General features: G+C 43.8%; 1 protein-coding gene across 12 annotated transcripts in view; it reads left to right on the top strand.

Annotated features, from left to right (window-relative positions):
- Positions 1-21,270, top strand: part of Bru3 (bruno 3) — a 268,358-nt gene that overhangs the window by 108,070 nt on the left and 139,018 nt on the right. For 9 of the 12 annotated variants that reach the window (XM_071708600.1, XM_071708526.1, XM_071708535.1 and 6 more), the window contains exon 1: positions 4,233-4,301. The exons of the other annotated variants lie outside the window; for them this stretch is intronic. In XM_071708600.1, coding sequence (XP_071564701.1) covers positions 4,248-4,301 — 54 coding nt within the window. In that variant the 5' untranslated portion in view covers positions 4,233-4,247. Of the gene's footprint in view, positions 1-4,232; positions 4,302-21,270 lie in introns of those variants that run through there. 12 annotated transcript variants of the gene reach the window in all.

The following is a 21,270-nucleotide window of genomic DNA, read 5'->3' as shown; positions in this document are numbered from 1 at the left end:
TGCTTCTTGCTAGTTCGGAACTTCGGGGAAATCGAATTTGTCTATGCGATCGGAGAATAACAAACGGCGGAGTCAACTGTCGGCCGACGGTTTCAAGACCTTGTCTCTTGGTGGTTGATATTCGGTAGTCCTCCGAAAGAAAATATTGCAAGACATCGCAAACTTTAACTAGAAAATTTTCGCGTGACGATAAATATGAAGATAAGACTCCTTCGTAAATTTAACATCCGGATGTATTATATTAAATAAAACGCAACGTAATAACAACCTTCCCCAAGATCTATCATTTCATGATTTGGTCATAACACGAGAAGGTATATTTGATTTACTTTTATATATCTGTGGATGCGCACCTATATCTGCAGCGCGCCAGAAATGCCTCAGAGAATATAGACGTTATTATCGAAGAGAAAGGTAAGAAAAATGAAAACAAGAACGGACGTTGGCGAAAACATAACATATGGCCGGGCATCACGGTCCGTACACTTATCGATCACTTAGCAATCATATTTCTCGTACGGGCGCACCAACTAGGAAGACGCGATGCTGCACTTATATCAAGGCACCATCTATCTTGTCAGGGATCGACAGCAGAATAATGGTGAAGCTGATACACGTATACATAGCAAGAAGCGGGCATCAACATTGCTGGCTGCAAGGTAAAAAAATGTTATCCCTGCGATGAAAACCTTCGTTTTGGGCGTTTTGCTTTAACTCGTCAAAACCATATGCAATAAAACGCATTTTTTTCAAGATACAAGAAATAACAACCAAGAAATATACATTATATTATGATTAAGACAATCATGTAAAATTTAATACAAATTAATCTTATACAAACCAATATTATCGAAGATATAGTCTTCTAATTACAATTTCTTAAATTACATTTTCATAATTCTTTGCGAAATCTCTTCTCTATTCATGCACCGATAATTTTCATCACAAATGCAATCTCGAAAATAATTCAACGCCCTCGAACGCGATTGTGTCCGTGAACGCGAAAATAAATGACCTCTCGCTGGAAGCCGTCTCGAGGCTCTTGTAACGTTAGACGCGGCGCAACCGGGAGAAGTTCATGCATGTTTAGCTATATACGCGGGATTTACGCGGGGCATCTTATCGCCTTATTCGCGATTGTGCAGGCTCGTATGCGGGTACATTGTGAATAAAATGCAACCGGGAAGGTGGCGCGAAGAGAAGGTGGACGGGAGAAGGAGAGAGGTCGGGGCGCGATTATAATGCAGCGTCCGTAGCGTGCGGCTACGAACGGAAAGGGTCTGTTTCCCTCTATTCTCCGTCCCGTTTTCTCGCAGAACCTAGATTCTGGATACACTTTAGCGAGTCCATTATAGAGATTGTGGTCGCGACCTCGCACAGGGTACCGCCATGGGTAGTGGGTTCTCCATCCCGGGAGCCGGCAAAAGAGCCTCCCTATCCCTCCCGTGTGAAACGGCGGCAACCCGCACACGCTCGCTTTCTCTCTCGCTTTCTTCTGGCACCGTTCATCACGCGCCGTGCAAAACATATTTTACGGTTGGACGCCGCCCGATGGTAATAGCGTAATAAAAACACGGGTGGGGATGACAGGTACCATTGCGAAGAAAGGAATTCTTACCGATGGTTCTGGCTTAGCTCGCCGTGGCACCGAGGAACGGCCGCCATTGCCGCGTAAATTAGGATATAAGAGTTCTCTCCGGACCGGATTATTCCGCGCAATTTATTCAGGAGTACAAATCTAATGATGGCCAGAAACAACGCGAAGACGAATGTGCCACTTGCTATCGTTGCAAGGAGATATAGGCAACGGGGAATTTGCAGAGAAGGGCGTCTTGATGGAGCGTAATAGCTGGATAAAAGAACCGATCGTTACCCGTACTCCACGCTACGATATAATTAGTTTTCTCGTGGTCCAGGGAATTTTATTTCCGCTGTCTGCGCCTTCGTCCTTAGGCTGCGATGGTGGAACGCTTCGGAACGATTTTCTTTCTTTAAACAGCTCGCCGGGGTTGGCTGCAGTTGTTTTCGATTACATTCTTTCTCCCTGCGCGAATACAATGCCCCGTCCAGATCTCGGGCGTCGCGCGTATCCGGATAACGGTCCCTCCGGAGTGAAGCTAGTGTCGCGATACCGCCCCAGGAAAACGAAATAATAAGCCGCCTAATGGCGTCCGGAATTGCGGACATTCAGCCGGCGATTGGATGCAGTCCTGTTGCGGCAGTTCCGCCAAGCAGTTTCGCCCGAGGAATATAGTTTCTGTCGCTTCTGACTGGACCCGGCCATTACAATGCAGCGTTTCGAATGACTTCTTAATCGATATTCCGCATTCTTTTTCGCGATACGTGAACGAATATTTCCCGACACCGTTCGAAAAGCAAACCAAAAATCCGCTGGAATTGGATTCAGTCGAAACAGTACAAGACGACATTTTCTGAATAACCGCTTTAAGCGTCGTCAAGTCGTGCCGATTGTTTTTATACTTGCTTTTCTTAGAGGAAAAAAGAATCGAAATATCATTTAATACGTATTAACTTATAATGATTTGTAAATTAGAAGCTTTTAGTGATACATGAATATTTTTCCTCATTATTTGAGATATCGAGCATGTCTGATCAATATCAGTCATTACTACTTATTAATCGCGCGGAGGATAAAAATGTGCTATTAAAGAATGCTGTAGACTGTAATATCTTGCAAAGCGATTATCGAATTAATCAATATAGTAAACCGAGACTGTTACAATCGAGTAATATGCATGGAATATTTCTTTTTTATCGATAAAGCTTGCGATTGATACGCGAGTTACTTGACGATATGGAACACATTCCTTGATGAGGTACACGGGACAGACGATATACTCTTCAAAGCAAAGGAATATATATATATATATATATATATTCTGCAAAATATTATTCACTGAGAGAGAGAAGAGATTCCTTCGATGGTAGCCTTTCAAAACCAGTAGAAGTTCGACGAATCTTCGGACAAGCGAGAGAAATTATTCGCGCTCGATCGAAGCTCCTTTTGACAGACGGCGTAGGGCGTTCGCAATCACGCGGAGGCAATCTTTCGAGGACAAGTTTCCAAGGCGACTTTTCCGCCAGGGGAACAATATCCATCGGACGGGCCGTACCTCGATGGATTCGCAAAACGTAATCGACAGAAAAATGTGGGGGAAGCGAGAAGCTCGCGCGCGATGGAGAGAACGCGAGCTTACCGGGTTTGCCAAGGAGAGAAAAAAAGAAAAAAAAGGGAATTCCAATTACAAATCCCGCACATAAAGTTCTTTCTCACAATTTTCACGTTATAAAATGATATTAAAGTATGATAGATGTGAATTTAGAATAATATATGCATACAGGGAATTACAGCCGCTAACATCCTTCTTCTCTTCATGTAGAGTTAATGAGCCTTATAGATTGTGCTCCTAAGATTATACGCCTTTTACGTGATTGAATTATTAAATGCACGAACTCCCGGCGCGGGAAGAGCTCGTGGATTCATTAATTTTTAGAGGCCACTGCGGTGCAAGTGCACGAAGCGGTAAAGTAAGAACGAATCGAGAAAGCGAGGGATGTTTTGCGCGCGATTGCATTTACCGCGGACGGTAGCAACAACTACGTATAGCGAAGAGAGCCAGGCAGGCTTGAATGGAAGCCGGTACTCCGTGTGCTTAGCACTCGTTCTCGAGTGGCTCGCAGTACGCGGAACTCCATCTCGCCGACACTCCATCTCGAAATGCGCGCTACACTCTATAATACACCGACCGGTCCCGCCATCAGCTGCAGCCCCCATGGCACAAACATCCGACCGCACGGCACTAAACAATAAACTATTTCCCTCGTGTACTCTCAACTAGCTACAGTCGTGTTTATCTGGGACGTGCAGTCTCTTCATTATCCACCGACGTAGCTCGCGTCGAAGTTCCGAATGTTTCGAAGGGATCGGAAGACGTAGAACATTGTCCTTCGCGAACTGTGTTAGGATCGACGTAGACAAAACGTTTCGAAAGCTGTATTCTAATGGCGAAAGTTGGCGAAGAACATGTTCTTCTCTACCGCTTGCTTCGACATTCAAGTTTACGACTTTCTGTTCTGCAAGAACAGCGATCGACGCTGACAAGAAAAACGGAAAATTAAATATCGAGATTATTTTATATGAGACAAAAATAATTTTGTGTAACTTGTATTTAAAAAATGCTTTCTTTGTTTGTTTCAGGTAAGTTGGCAAGAGATAACTAACAATCATGTCAGGAGGAACCGAAGTAGGATGCCATGTGATAGGAATTGGTCCTGTCAAGGTTTGAAACCATCCTTTTTTTTAATACTAGTTTCTAGAAACAATCTATCCACACACAATCGCTTCTACTTCGATGAATAATGTTTTTTTCGGAACTAAATATTACCGGGTCACCTGCATAATTAAAATTTATGTTTAATTTATCACATTTTAACAGGATTACAAATAATTATATTGACGACATATATTTAAAATAGACACACGATTTTGCCGGAATATTCTACTCATTTTAATATCCAATGATTGTCGTTCTTGTCATGCAACTATGTTCAATTACCACATTCCCCTTCCATCGGTCTAAGTTAGTAATCGGAGACATTGCATTTAGCTCAAGTTCATTAATTACAAAGCCGTGCAGGAATTTCGCGCACGTTTCTGGAATACGTTCCGTGACTCGGCGACCGCTTCATCCATTATCCTAAGGACAAATTTGTTTTCCGATACAAATACAGATACTGCCGACGAGGAAGCAAAGTATGCGGACCGATCAAAGTCGACAAAGCCGCTGCAAAGCGTATTCGGGATGATTTGCTGATTAATGAGTGGTTCGCTGAAAGTCTCGAGATAATTGCGATGACAATTATTCCTCGTCTTGTTGGTACTGACGATTATTATTAAAATACAGACTAGTTAATTTTAAATTATAGAAACCGTCGTGACTATACGCACTTTCTTTTTAGCTTTACATATTATACGGATTTATTTTCCAAAATGCTCTCGGAGTATGAAAGACTAAATACATCTTGCATTCGCGCGAGGAGGGAAGACTATATCCTTCGAAACTTCCTGGAAAATCACGCGCGACGACCGTAACCATCGCCGAAATCGTAACGGTTATACAACTGTATGCAGACGCGCTTTGAGAAAGGCGCCGCGAGATTGAACGCGGAAAACAGCTTACGCGGAGAGGTGAAATGCGCGCTGGGGAGGCCATTATTGCGGGATTCGGAATATAGGGTATGATTATTAAGTGAGAACCGCCTTCTCTCGCGGGAAGACGATTACGCGGTCTCCGCGATAATAGCCGCTTGAATGGGCTTCATTAAGACTTCAGGACGGCCTGTGTCTTACCGTGCTATACTCACGCGTGACGCACACGCGTGCCCTAAAGCCCTTACATATGTACACACGCACACGGAAACTTTCGCGCCGCCAGTCTGCCAGTTCCCGCAGCCACCGCCGCCAACGACGACGACGACAACGACGACAACGACGACGACGACGTAGCTTCTATGAATGTTTAAATGGACCCGATCCTTTCCCTGGGCTGCGCAGGCAGGTACCTCACCCTAGCACGGGCTTCGACGGTAACGGAATTACCGCGTCGACGCGAACGAACAGCCTTTTCGTATAGGTGACAACAATATGGTATAACAGTGTCGTGCATAACATTCAGTTTAATAGAAAGGAATGATGCGTGGCATAACGCGGCTAGTAGCACGAGAATCGATAAAGGTAAAAAATTTTCGGATAACGTTACTCTCGATTAAATACTTTCGATGAAGATACTGGATTTCGATTCATAATGTTGTGAAAATAATTACTTGAAGGTTCGAACAGCTATATTTAACATTAAATAAATACGATATAATGCATATAACGATAGAAACTACAGTATGCATTACGGAAGCATTTTTGAGACTAGAAGTAGAATATGCATCTTTAGTCAGACACAATATCGATATTGAGTATCCTGTATAAAATAAGTTCTACTTGAAAGAGATTGACGACAGATGATTATGAAGTGTACAACCGTGAATACCGAAGCTGTGTTAGGTGTAGGCGAAATGTGTTTAATGAAACCAGTACCTAAATCTATACGTCATTCGAAAAAGCGATGGGAAACGGTATATTATCTGCAAATGAGCGTTTTAGTCTGAAATGGCTAATGGCGACGATATATAACCGGCATAGGATCGAAACGCTGGAGAATAGGCAGGAACGGAGCAATTGCATACAGAACTAACTCCACTCCACGGAGGCCGCTTTAACGGCGCATCACTTATGTATCGCGCGGCCTCCGACTTACAAAGCGATCCCCCGAGATTTGCAGCAGCAGCAGCAGCAGCCACCACCGCCGTCGCCGCTGCCGCCGCCGCCGCGTTTAGCTGCACTACTAAAAGAACAACCTGTCCCGAGTTATCGCCGCTACGTGTGGATCTTACATATGATGCACCTGTTGAGCGGTATTTTAATGACACTTTGTCAAAATATTATTTAACATTCACATCTCAGGTTCATTGAATGGGTAGCTGTACGAAATCGACGATTTATTTGTATAAACGATTCAAATTCTTCATGATATAGAGTAATTTATCACTATAATTTAAAGTAACATGTCTCTAACACATTTAAGATTTGTATTGAGTATTTAGAATCTTTACTAACAAGTGCATATTATTTACAAAAATAGCAGAAACAATATAGAAATTGTTGCAGAATGTAGTTGATAATTATTATGCAGTTTGCAATTCAGGAAAAAAATAATAAAGACAATAATAATAAAAAAAGTTTCGCCTTATTGATCAGCACGGAAAATACAGACAATTGAAACGCTCGATTAAAACAAAGAGGCTTACGTAATGCGCGAACGTTGAAAAGGATTTAAACTGCACAGAAGGTATCACTCCGGGGCAGGATATTCAGAAATATCCTTTCCCAATTATCCAGGCCGCGTCAGATTTGGCTTTTCAGACCAGACTTGGCCAAATTGGGACGTGACATCGAACCACGTCGACCGATTAACTAAACGAAATTCTCTCGACAAAACCGATCGGAGAAGAGCGGCTCTCATTGGTTCATAATAAATTGGAGGGCGTTTCAACGTGTCCAACTCTATCCGTGCGCGGGACGTCACAATCGAAACCGATTTTTTTTTACTCTTTCAACAACGAGACAGCGATCCTTTCCTCTCGCACAAGCGACTTCATTGTTACCGATGAACGATCGTACTCGTATCCATTCTGCGCTCAAGTATGCTACGCGTATATGTCATGTCTCTTCCACCGCAAATTTTGATATCTCGCTATACATCGATTTACACCGTTTTCGCCAATGATACAAGAGTGTTGAGCGCTTATTATTCATCGCCGAGTATCGATTCGCGAAACTCGTAACTTGCGTACGGTGAAAACCGCGGAAAAGCCACGCCACAATGCAATATTCGCGTAACTCTCCTATTCGCATAAATGTTTATTCGACTGCGAAAGGATCTCGGTTTGTTACGGCAAAAGTGGCAAAACAGCGGCCGCAACAGCTAACGGTGCAGATAACCGTATGCGTATTCTATCTGCAGAGTATAAAAATTCCAATGATGTCAGACAAAATCTGCCCTCGTATTTTCGTGGGTAGAGAAGGGAAAGAGGTGTACCGCTCCGAGCAGCGGGCGCATCGGACGCAATTTCCAAATTGAGCTCGAACTCGGTGCAAGCAAGGCGGACACGACGCAGGTTTCACCGGCAGGCTTGGCAGGGAAGTAAACTCTAACTCAATCGACGACGGTTTAGGAAGTTTAACTAGAGCTAGCTATCAACGTCCGTACGAAATCCCGTCTCTCCGCGACGCGCTATCCGAGGCAGTTCTGCGATATACATGCAGATTACGAAAAAAAGAGGTATTTACACTTACGAAATTTGTTTGATAAAAAAAAGTAGCCTGATCTAAATTCTTCTGGCCCGCAAATAGAAAGGCCGTGCGGCGTCCCAGTTGTAACACACGTCGTAATTCGAAATAATTGCAGGCTTCTTTGTATCGATCAATTTAACGCTATGTTATTAACGAGTTGATAGTAGTAGAGCCTGTGTGTACGGGTAATTGCTGTCTTTAATTATTTCGACCTATTACGTGTGACGTCAAGCCGAAGTGCCGAAGCCTTCGCTATACGTGACGTTGCCTGAAACCGCAGCCGTGTTAGTTCACGTTCGCATTCAATATGGATTGCGCATATTGCGGTTGTCTTCCATAAAATACAGTACACGCAACGTCCTCGACTAATTCCGCGACACAATTTTCGAAGTAGAACATGTTCTAAAATTTCGTAAAGTTCCACCAAAGTTTTTCCGCTGAAATTTCACACGTATCTCGTTTAGTGTTTTAAAATTGTTAGTGATAATCGCAAAACTTCGTTAAAAAAGAGAGCGCATGATAGAGGTCAACGACGGAGGGGGGGAGGGGATGCTTTATTACTCCGAGAATGAACTACGATATGAAACAGGTTAGCGTCCCATAAAGAGGACGTGCCAGAGACACAGAAGCAATTTTACCGCGTAGTAGAATTCATATACCACCTGCGGACGTATAAAAGCGAGATGGGTGAAGCGAGCCGAGGCGCTTTTCGAATAGCGCACACCGTATAAAAGAAAAGTAGCATGATTGAACTGTAATGACGGTACTTTCGCGGTGCGCGCGGCAGGGTGGAAGAAGAGGAAAGAGAGAACGTAGCCTCGAAATAAAATTGCAAGGGAAAATAACAAAAGGGTAAACGCCAGCCAAAGGAAAGGAGAGAAGGCAGCTTTCATATATCTCCCCGTGCTTCTTCGTAAAATTACGTGGAAATAAAACAAAACGCGCGCGCGCGCGATGCTCGTGCAGCAAGTCAACGTCAATGACGATCGTGTTCGTCAAAAAGAGTTTTTAATAATTTCTGACGCGAGTATCTAAAAAACGGCGCGTGTATACGTTACTTACGCGGAGAGAAAAATACATTTTCCGCGAGGGCACGGAGGTGGACGTAGTGACGTTTACGAAGCGGAGTTTATTTCGTAAAGAGAACCTACCTTGCATTTCCTCGCCTGCCACGGAGACATTTGCGAAGCGCGACCTTTTCTTTGGTCTTTGCGAGGCGGAAACCGTGTCTGGCCGTGTGTGTGCATGCCGGGAATGCACGTGTCGTAAACGTGTACAGCGGCCTGCGCCAGGGAAAGGCGTGTGTAAACCTGACTGTTTGTGTCACCTTCTACCTGCTCCTTCTTTGAGCAAAGCAAGTCGTTATAAAATAAGGCCATCATCCCTCTTCCCCTCCCGTCCCCCGTCGCTCCACGAGAGTGTCCTCGCGCGCACACGTGCGCAAACGTTCGCATACCGAGCTCTTTTATCTCATATGCCTCTCTCGAGCCCCTACTTACGAGCACTTAGGAGGTGTTCACCGACTACGCTTAATACCCATGTGCCTGCTAAAGCCTTCCGTTCCCTTTCGGAGACGTGCTTGAGAGCCGAGGTCGGTCGATGCTCCCATCCCTTAGAAGAAATTCGATTTAGCAATCCGTCTCGTCGACGTACCGTCGTCTCTTACGACGCCGACATTTTGCAATTTTGTTGCCTTCCCTTTTGCACGGAGACGGAAAGGACACTGCGATAACGACTGCGAGCTGTTCCATCGCGCGAAAGCACTCACCAAAGTCCGGCACAAAAGCTGCGCGCATAGTAACGCGGCGACTTCGAAAATTGTTCGATCCGGGCATTCCCCCTGATGGAAGAATAGCGGATTCGCGCCGCTTTGCAGATGCCCTCGACATCTTCGTGTTCACGATCGCCGCTCTCGATCGGCTCTCCCGGTGCTTTAATCGAGGAGAACTCGTCCCGTTATTCCGGTAAAGCGCTTTTTAAGTCGCCAATCTTCCGTAGCAACCTGTAGCTCGGGGGTGAGCGCTTGGCTGGCGTGTCTACTGCACTTCTGGGTAGTGAGTGCCCCTCGAGCCTCCTCGCAACACGCAACACTCAACTTAATGAGAAGAGAGACCCGCACTCTCCATCTAACCTCGAGCCCACTTCGAAACGACCGTCAGTATTCGATGCTACTTCGGCCCCGAAGTAACTAAGATATATACCATGTACCATGTTATTTTCCACATGCAAATGAGCGTACGCATATTGAATCAGGCGAAATTAAATTCGAGATAAAATCAGTCGTACTCGCGAAATGATAAAACTCATATTTTAAATATATTTTAAATATTCGTGCACGAATACGTTTAATCCGGGATTAAATTTTCCATAATTAAATCCTATGTTAATGACTTCGCATTAAAACTTATTGGTGTTTATCGCGTAAACCGATGCGCGATATCGAAATATGCATTGTTATCGCAAATGAAAGTTTTTCAAGCAATAAACGGTTTATAGCGATTATTACAGCGATTACATCCGATAATTTGGAATTTGCAGCTTTTCGAGAGATTTGAGAGCCGAAGTGTTACGCGAACGCTGGCTCTGACGAGCACCGTTCAAATTACAGGACACGTTCACCGACGTTCCGCGTAATACGACGCATGAGAGCGGTATAATATTGATTAGTAATTACAGCACGTAGAATCAGGGCGTAGCTTGGATAGGCGCGGATTGCCGGTTGGTATATGGACCACTTGTTGGCGCCGCGCCATCGTGCTTCGAATTCAAGACCAGGTAACATCAAGAAAGCAACTTGCGCGTCGCAAACTCGCCCTCGCCCTCGCCCAAGTCGTTGTCGAGATTTTCGAGTGCACCGACCGTAAAAAGCTACGATCTCGAAATCTCAGTTAAATAAAACGTTACGAAGGATCAATGCAGCGAGATGTCGTATTTACGAAGGAATCGTGCAGCGAACTTTCACACAGCAAAATTATATTGTAACAAAGCTCTTGCGATACGACTGATTTGCATTCACCATATCCTTATTATACAGCGCATACTTATCGGATTCTAGCAAATCATGCATCTTTCTCTTCTTGCTGCTTTTTCTGTAATTAGTTATTTCTTATTTAATACACGCAAAGAATAAATATCTTTTTCGATTATCATATAGAATGAGCTCATCTAATTTTCCTCAGAAGTTCATTTCGTGTATATCTCAAAATTCTAAACAACGATAAATCATAAAACGTCAGCGAATGATCCCGCTGCGAGCACCTGAGGCCAAGGAAGTAAACCTCCTCTAGTAGTCTCTCCGATGCTCACAGAAGTACATAAGCGCCGTACTATAACGTGCGAAAGGACGACAATGCTGCAACTGGAAACGATGACTCATTCTGTCGCACGGTAGCAATTTGTCAAGACTTCCGTTGGCGTTGCCCGAGAAGGAACGGGTGGTCCTTCCAAAGAAACACACTCTACGAATGCAACAGGCGATATGAAACTATGTGTTATATTTACGTAGGCCTACAACATGTAAAATGTGAGCTTGTGCGGCCCCGTACACGTTACAGATTCAAGGCTCTTTCGCGCTCTCAGTCTCTCTTTCCCTCTTTCCCGTCGCTCTATGCTGCTCGACCTCACTCTGATAGCATGGTAGCAACTGGTGGTTGCACCGGCGTGTCGTGCCAGCGACACCACTTGCATCGTTTCGTTCCGTTTGTTCTCAAATAGAGAGAAAATCCAAGAGGATAAGCGCACGGCCTTGGCTACGGTCCAAGGCCGGTCTTGTCGAATTCCGCGGCTACTATCGTCGCTGTGGCGTAAGGCCGCACGTCATTATCCATACGGTGGGTTCGGCCAATTTATTTGGTCAAACGAGAAAAAGAGCCTGGCACAAGATCTAGCCTGTTTGAAAAATGAAACCTGTCGCAACGCTCGAATCTTTTAGAGATCGTTCCGAATAAGGGGAAAAAGAACGATATTAACATATATAAAATGTGCAGATAAATAAACTCATTTTTAGTTTCAAATTTTACACACATACAAACACATATACAAATAAAAGTGAATAATTAAGGCGATAGGACGCGTATAGCAATAATTCACCCGTATCTTCTGCGTGGAGTTGCGAATGAAGATAACTCCGGCTATATATCATAGATAGGTGAAGGCACCACGAATGCCATGTCGCCTCTTATCCTCGAAAAGGCTTCCTCTACACATACATAAATTATGTGGATTCTCAAAAGGGCCACCCGCGGTCTACAGCCAACGTTTCGCCATCGTCGCTCTGTGGCCCTTCTCTGCTCGGCCCTCGGGCCGACTCAGGACCGCATCAATAATGCACCGACTGTAAGAACGCACTAAACATCCTCGATCTGCCATTAGTATTCCCGGAGGATCCCAAATGGTGTATCAGTGTCCCACGGACCCTACCCACCTTCCCACTCCGCGCCTCGATCTCGGCCCCGCAGTACAATGTATTTTAATAATGCCCTTCAGTTGCGCCTCTCCCGGCCCGTAAATACGTTTCTCTTGTAGTTGCGCGGCATTTATCATGTATTCGAAAACCTGACGGCCGAGCTATAACAAGCAAGAGACTCCTTTTATTCCTTCACGAGGACGTATAATGATTTTCGTTACTCGCGAAATATGAGAATAATAAGCCGCACAACAATGTAATATCCTGGATAAAGACGTGCGTGAATATATACGAGGTATGTGATAGCGAGAATATCATTATATCGCGCGTGGTTGCCCGCGCGCGGAAATTGTAGAGCGGCGAGAAAACGCTTCGCAGAGAGAGTTCCGCACGAAGATCCAGCAAACAAGTTTTCTTGGCGCGTTTCTGCAGATATCTTTATTTAACGAACGGATTAAACGACAGCGATGTGTAAATAGCGGCGCGTCGTAGCTCTGTCTTTACCACTTACTTCCGCCAGTCGCAGCAGCATGCCTAGTGCCTACCTTCGCGCCTCGCTGCGCCGCGTTTGCATTATCCCAACTAAACACAATGTTTCCGCGACTGAGCTTACTCGATAATTTACAGCGGCGTGAAATTTAGTGGGCAAAAGTACACAATAATGATAATTTTAATAACTATAAACCTAATCGCGCGAATATCCGTTTTCTACAACTAACAATAAGCATTATGCTTGTATTTCTGTTCTTTCAACCCTCATGTTACGTCGTTGCAGGATTTCATCAAAAAATTTTTCCCGCCACTATCGTTTGCTAAAATAATAAAACTTGGCAGCGAGGACATTTTTACCGGAAAGTATTGCACATATTTCGCCGGAGAGAAGACAGAATTTTGTAACTGCTGTCGCGCGAAACGTACCCGATATACTTTCCGTGAAACGCGGCGAACTTTCTCACTGTTCTCCCAGTTGGCGCTACATGAAACAGCAATGGGAATTTTACCCTGGACAACGGTCGAGGACAAATCGTCATACGTCTGCCTGCCTGACAAATGGAAAAATGCGGCTTTCGATATCGTCGTAGGACCAGCGGCAATTCCAATCTGATGCGAATTGAATCGCGAGGAGGAAAACCAATAGCAAATGCAGTCCAAAACGATAAATGACTCGTTTAATTTCAAGTAGCGAGATAAAACGTTTCCAACTTGAACTTGACCCACTTCCGTTTCCTTCGCTCAAGCGAGGCGATTACTTCCATTAGCATTTCTATTTGCTTATCTAAAGTCGATTTCGCGAGATAATTCCATTCAATTTTCTAAAAATTACTCATTCGCCTTATTTTGATTAAGTAATAATCTGCAAAAAAAAACACCAGCCAGGAATAAATCGATCATTAAGGGATCATTTTTCTGCTGGACGTTGCGAATTATTTGCGTAACGCGATGATAGTGAGGAACGCGAACGCCGGACGCGGGGGTAGAAGGGGTCTAGGAAGCAATTACTCACGTCCGATTGAATTATTTACCGATCGATAGTCGGAATACTACGACGCAGCCGGTGCCCGCAAAGAAGGGCACCCTAGAAAGTTGCCGATGCCGGATTATTAAATTCCTTAAGACCCCATTGCGAATACCTAGTCGGGAATCGATACATTCACTGAATATCTCAGACATGAAGAACGCCTCCCCCCCCCTGGCCGTCCAGGACGGATGCGACGGAAGCAGCCCGTTGCTTATCAACGAAATACGTCTTTCTTTTCTGTTTTTCAAGATCGCACAAACAGCCGCGTCCACGCTGAGACTTCAATTTAATAATTCTCGACGTCGTCGCGCGAGAATTCGTCTCTCTCTCTCGCGCGCGCGGCGTATTTCAAACACGCATCTGAAAATTAGCCGAGAAATATCGTCGCGGATCGCGCATATGTATATCGGGATTAACGAGACGGTATCGGGAAACGCGGCGTACAAATTTATTCTGCCCGACATTATCCCACATGTAACGGAGCATGTCGAGGCAGTCAGTGTGCTGTATAATTAAATCTGTATCATCAATAAATATACAGATGGATGGTCAAATACGTGTATCGCAGTAACAACGTCCTATTAATTCGCGAACGGGGCCCGCGTTATGCATATGTACAGCTCGAAAAGGTCGCGCTTGTCAATAATCTCGCCTTATTACACGGAGAGAGAGACGTCTCGTTGCGAATATCCAAATACGTCGTTCGATCAAATCGACGGGGGTTTCTCAAAGTCACGCCCAGGGCGATCCGCAATATAGCGCGCGGACTCTCTTTGCACTTTCGCACAGTGAATATCCGTTCCATTGTCGTCGAGAGCGAAGCTTTGATCGAAAACACCCGAGGGTGAGTCAAGGCGTTCGAGAAGCCTCTTCCGTGATAGCAGGAGTGGTAGAAAATACAGCGCCTCAAGCTGGCAATATTGTATGGAATGACGTAATCAGCGTGCCTGCTTCTCTCTCGAATACTTAAACGGAAATTTAATGAAGTAATTTACGGCGCATTTTTCTTCAACTTGCTACCGGTGTAATATACGTCTCGTATAATTTATCACGTAATTGTACGAACTTTTATCGCAATCATTTTTTGTAACTATGGGCGCAAAAAAAGAAGTTTCCGGAGAAGTTTCCAATAAGCCAGCGTAACAAGTGGCTTAATTTCCACTGGGCGTTCCATTACTCTCTATATATATAAAACATTCTCGCGCATGAAATACGAACCTCGCAAGTGTGCATGATATTGTGCCTCGTGCTTTTTTTTCATGCGAATACAGAAATAAACAGGTCATCATTGCAAGAGAGAAACCTCCGGGGAGACCGCACGAAAAAGTTGGTATACTTCCGACGCCCGATCTCCTACCAACGAGAAATATTGCTACTCCAGTTCCTGATATTCTCGAGCTTATTACCACGCGCGTCTACCGAGACGACGCCGAACACGATATCCGAAATTGGATGAGAGAAGAAAATGGATAAACACGAGGAATCGTTTAACATCCTCCACCATCGTCATTTCCATTGTTTCTCGTCGTCGCTGCCGTTTATGAATTACCGTCAACGATCTGCAATGCTAAGTTGCCCGACAGTAAACCGCGCCAATGATATTTATATTGCACTCGTCACATCTTCGTTCAAAATTGCTCCACTTGGGCAACTCGTCGAATACCTCGCTTATATCTTGAATAATAATATTGTCATAAAGACGAGTAAAATACAATCTTTGATACGTCATTCTTTCTAATTCGAATAATAATAGGGAATAAATTTTTTCAATGTCTATAAAAAAAATCTCTATTTCAAATCTTATATCCGTAAAAATCCTAATATCGACTTCCGAGGGGGAAAGACCAATTTGTAAAAGTTATCATGTGGAATAATTAAGAAGTATAACTTCTAATGAAATCTTATAAAGGTACAAAGATGGTAAAATCAAAGCTGCGACGTATTTCGATATCCTGTCAGCGAGCTTTGACTTTGTCCAACGTGTTACACAGAGAGAGAGAGAGAGAGAGTAAAGAGAAAAGTTTTGACGTCGTAGTAGTCGGCAAATCAAATGGCCGTGGGTGAAAAGGCGCCGGAAAGGAGAGATCGGTGTAACGAACTTCGCTAACGGGATTAACAGCCTAAATCCTTTCCCCGGTCCCTTCCTTAGTGCGTCTAGGTAGTCGTAGGGTTAAGGTTTAATTACACGGCTTCATCCTTTAAGCTCAACGATTCGTAGATGGATCGATGAAATTTCATTCGCGACGGGCATGGCACAAGTTTAATAAATGCACACATTACGAATACGCATATGCCGCAGCAATATATGAGTACAGTGAATTTTTTTCAGAAAGCGCTGGGCAAGCTATCATATATTAACGCAACGTGTTGCGCAAATTTAATACCACCTCTGTACTTCGCATGCTGTAATCTGAACGTAAAGAAAACGACGGACATACAAAATGAAAGTCAGAGGTCACACGAACTGGGGATCTGGGAACGACATTCTGGTCGCGACAAACCACGTCGTAAAGCCAGCTAACTCAGTTTGCTCCGGTACACGTTCGTGGGAGGGCCAGGGATGGTGAGCAGCGCGCGTACGGTATAAGGTACACCCTTGATTGTGGTATTCATGCACGATTAACTCGGCCGAAACTCAAACTACCTTCGGATTTGACGGCGTAGGTGGGTGCGAGAAGCCGGGCTATCGGCCGAAGAGTATCGCGAAGTTCAGTGCCGATAATGGAATCGAGTCTGGTCGCGCGGCTGGCCGTGGCGCGCTCTTGGAGACCGAGTAACCGGGAGTAAGAGGTCGCCGGTAAAAGCGAACGGTGCGCGCACGCGATACGTTCCATTAAAACTTAAAATTAATTCCGGCCCAACGACGACGACGAGGTGCGCCGGGCTGGGACGGAGGAGAAACGGTGACGACCAGCGCGCGTCAACGCCGCGCCAACTCCGTTGCGCTCGCGCGCGCGTATATCCAATCCAACTACACAAATTCCCTCTAAAACCCGACGCTTTCGGAAACCCCGACGTCGCCGACGTCGCCGTCATCGACGTCGCACGCTGCCGAAACCGCCGTTGCCGTCTATACACGTACATAAGAGGGATGTAACAATGCAATTACGCGTCGCATAAGCCGGCGACGAAATTACGCTTTAATCCACGCGGCGCGGCGCGGCGCGACGTGCGCGACGCGGTGTTCCGTTCTCGGTCGCGAAACAGACCTTCGGTTTCGCCCGCCTGGTTCTCTCCGCCTCCTCGCCCGAGCGAAATCGTTCGCCTCGCTGCGTGACGCGAGCATATTCTTCCGCCCGCCACCCGCGTCTCCGCCGTCGCCGCTATCCGCGAATTTCGCGGACTAGTCCTCGCGACGTACAATCGTATCCGACCGCCGTGATACCGTAACGAAGCTAATTCGCCGTCGTTACAACATTGTCGGCCGTCGACGGTTTCGCCTCGGGGCGCCGCGCGGCAAAGGACTGCTGCCGAGCATTCCGCGTGCCGGTATCGTTCATCAAAGGAAAAAACGACACGTTGAAGCTCGTTGCAGGCGAGTATGTGCCTGCAACGTCGAAAAGACTAACCCGGAGAAACGAACGTTGTTCGCGAGGTTCTCGGTAAAAACGGTACTTTGATCAACCGTCGAAATGCACGGAAAAGATTACGTGACGTACATCGCAATGGATCACGAAAGGATATCGGCGCAAATGTAACAATCAAGTCGCGATATTTTTCAACGATAAAATTGATAGTCGATGAAAAATGTTAGGGTAACAATAACGGGTAATTTAAACCGCCATACAATCGGTAAACAAGATTTATTATTAATTTTGAGTAATATAAGCGCCGACCATCATACAAGCTCCGTCGTAATTAAATCTATATTTGATATCCCATTTTAATATAAAAAAGTAAATATACGAAATCTATTATTAATCGAAGTGTGGCGTTGTAGAAGTTAATATATTTTCATTACATAATAATGGAATGTTACTGTTCAACTATGGGCAGAAAGAGAAATATCGAATACCAATTGAACAAATATATTTCCAAAAAATTTTATATGTGTATCCCGCTTTGATATTGTTCGTAGCGTCAAACCAATCTCGTAATTAATCATGGTTATAATGAATTCGGCAGCAATGCAGTCAATATATAACGAACGCGAGCCTCTCTCAAAGGCAGCAGCTATTGTGCGATCGAAAATATTGTGCGAAATATCCCACAGTTGTTATTTGAGTTTTGTTTTTAGCCAGAATTTTAGGGTGTGGCAAATAAATCTATTAAATAAAATTCAAGGGGAAAAGCACAAGAATAATATCGTCGTAATTGTATCTTATTCTTCTCGTTTGCAACGGACATAAAGATAATTTTGATTCTTTGCAGTAAAACGTTCAATCGCTATTAATCTCGTTGTGAAAACAAGGCTGAAAGTATGATTACAGCTCTATAATTAATTTCAATACAGATATTCGTAGACTGCAGTCTTTTGTGAAGCAAGTTATTTTCAATGTATCGATGATGCAAACAATCCGCGGGATAATTTCGGGCCGCAATTAGTCAGGCGGCAGCAGCCCTTTTATCACGTCGAGGAACAATTGATGCCAAACCGCGGTAGAAACAGTAGTCGGTAATAAACAGACGGCCACGTATTCGTACGCGTGTTGACGCGCGTCCGTTCAAGTGAATTTACACGATTCATCCTCGATAATTGCCTCGGATGTATCATCACAAAAAATGAATACGCCAAATAAACAAGTTTTTATACGAAAGCATAACATCAGAAATATTCCACCAAGTGCGGGGTATCAATGCCCCCTCCCACGTGCCTCAATGCATATAACTTTCTAATGAATCTAAAAACCGCCACTACTAGCGCTTCGGTTTGTTAATTATGGACGAATAACAAGATATCTGTGTTAGAGTTTCCCAATTAGAAATCGAGATCTTCTCGATACACAATATTAAATTTCTTAAGATCCGTGAAATATTTTACTTTTTTTCTTCCGTTTGTGACGTGGTGCATGCAAGATTGATTATATAGACAAGTATTAAAGCAAACATAATTTTACTGTCAGTTAGTTTAATGGAAGCTACTTCCTGTAAGACACCGAACGACTTTAGCACTATATATGCGTAATTCACTTAAGAGAATAATCATTAAATTCTGCAGTTACAGTAACGTCAGCAGATGCATATATCTCTTTCTTTTTCTTTGTGCATTATTGAAACGGTAGGCGCAGTGTATATCGCAATTAGCACTTGATGGATTTACGCTAATGGAATCCTTCGTTAATTCCATCGTCGCTAAACGCGCGCGCGGCAACTCTGCGTTTGAAGTAAAGAAAAAATACTTAACGAATATATTTCCTAAAGGCTCTCTCTCTCTCTCGCCCTCGTCTTTACCGGTTACTTCGTAAACTGACGAAACAAGCTGTAATGCTTCGTTCTATTGCGTCACGGTACGGTCTCAACTTTTAATATATTTTTCATTAATTTATTTCCCTGCTGCTCGTTATTACAATTCAGGCGCCCGTAGGTTCAGCGTAATGGAAAAATGTCCCCCCGGTTCGCAGCGGGGTGGTACCTGCCAACGTAATTGCAGCCGGCCCGCGTTAACGAAGTCCCCTAAGTTGGCACAATTAAAACGTAATAGCAGTACGTCTTTCCTCCTACCTATCCGGTATCACAATTGAATGATCCAACTAGTTTCAATTAAAATAAAAAAAAGTTCACTGGAATACATCCAATATTTATTAGAGTCTCCATGTGAATGACTACGCGTTTGTAATTGCGATTTATGATCGTATGCTCTATACGTCGTTAATTGTAGCACGTATTTTAGAGATTCCAAGATTCAATGCACGTTTGATTGAACATTGCAGGAAATTTGATTGTACAACCGTAATAGATAAGGACAATTCATTGCTCGAATCGACCTTCCCGTTCTTTATATGCGCCGGTATATATCGTACAAATATGCAACTAGATACGAAGCATACAAAACGCATATCTGTGTTTCGATCGTTTTTCATAAACTACTATATGTAATTTAAGCCTCCCTCTATAGAATCTGAGTCTATTTCAATGAAAACTTTTCGACGACGAAATTTTAATCAAAATATTTCGTGTACATTTCATATTATTTTACATCCTGACAGGGAGAACAATTTTTTGATCGAAAGATCGACAGTCTGATTAAAATTTAATATTTGGTACAGAGAATCAACGCGGTATCGCGTTTCCCGTACCTGCCCACCATGCCACGCGCTGATACACTGTACGAAAAACGCGGGCATTGAATTTAATGCGCATGCATATAAATCATTTAACGAATGCATGATAATTAAATTTCGTGAAGCGATCTTGAAATGTATGCGCGCATTTAATTCCGTTGAAAATCTGACGCACACGCGTCGATTAGCCTAAAAAATTGATGGAGTCACGCATGTAATTACACTTGCAAAATACAGTCCGTTTTTTGCAAAATACAGTACCATTTCCGATATTTCGGCGTTGCTTTGCAAAGCGATAAATTCGTGCTTTCAATCAATCTTGGCGATACCGGAAACCAAATTAAGAAGAATATTGCTTTTTTTTCTATATCGAAATCTCGATAGTGTTCTCAAGCTATAAATAATTGAGATTTATGAGTTCTTACGAATTAAGCACGGGAATTACAAACAACGAAATTTTATTTCTCGTTTCATAAAGAGAGCAATTTAATACGTGTTACTTACAAAGCTTAGAGTTGAATATTAAAAGTTACGAAACAAGATAACGGCCAATCGAAATATTCGCTTAAAACAGATTGACTTCGAATTTATTGTGGAATTTATCATCACGAGCGGCTTTAGGAATGTATTATATATGTAATCCCGTGTATATGAAACCATGATGGACGAGTACTGTTCCAGGGAAGGAAACTTTCGAGTTTGAACAATTAAGACGATAACGCAGCAACGTAGCGGCTTCCCATTGCGTTTCAGTCCTCTTCGACGTTCCGTAACGATACCTTGGGGCAAAGTTACCATCACTTCGAGCCGTCTATGGGTTAATCCGGCAGTCCGCCATTTGGACCGTAAAGGCATAAAGCTTTCTTGTCTTGGAGCGAAGACCCGTCTTTCGAACCCCAATGGCATAAAGGATGCAGCCGCGCGTAATACACAAATTGCACGCTATCCTTCAAAACGTTACCAGTACTAGTTTTATATGCATTGAAATTGACGAATTTCATGGCAGAAGAGATAAATATTCAATGAATATTAATATGGAAACGCAGGCAAATTATTAAATTCCACACGATAATAATAAAATTCGAAAATGACATGAAAAGAATCGCTACAAGATGGACAAGTTTAGTTGTGCGTGATTGGCATATGCCATTGATGATTACATGCCTAGTATCGACAAGCATTTATCGTTAAGAAATACTGC

Source organism: Temnothorax nylanderi, unplaced genomic scaffold (assembly GCF_030848795.1).
Source record: "Temnothorax nylanderi isolate EJ_2023f unplaced genomic scaffold, tnyl_v1.0 TNYL_tig0004_pilon, whole genome shotgun sequence".
Lineage (NCBI taxonomy): Eukaryota > Metazoa > Arthropoda > Insecta > Hymenoptera > Formicidae > Temnothorax > Temnothorax nylanderi.
The sequence above is the reverse complement of the archived record's forward strand: the minus strand, read 5'-3'. Positions and strand labels throughout refer to the sequence as shown.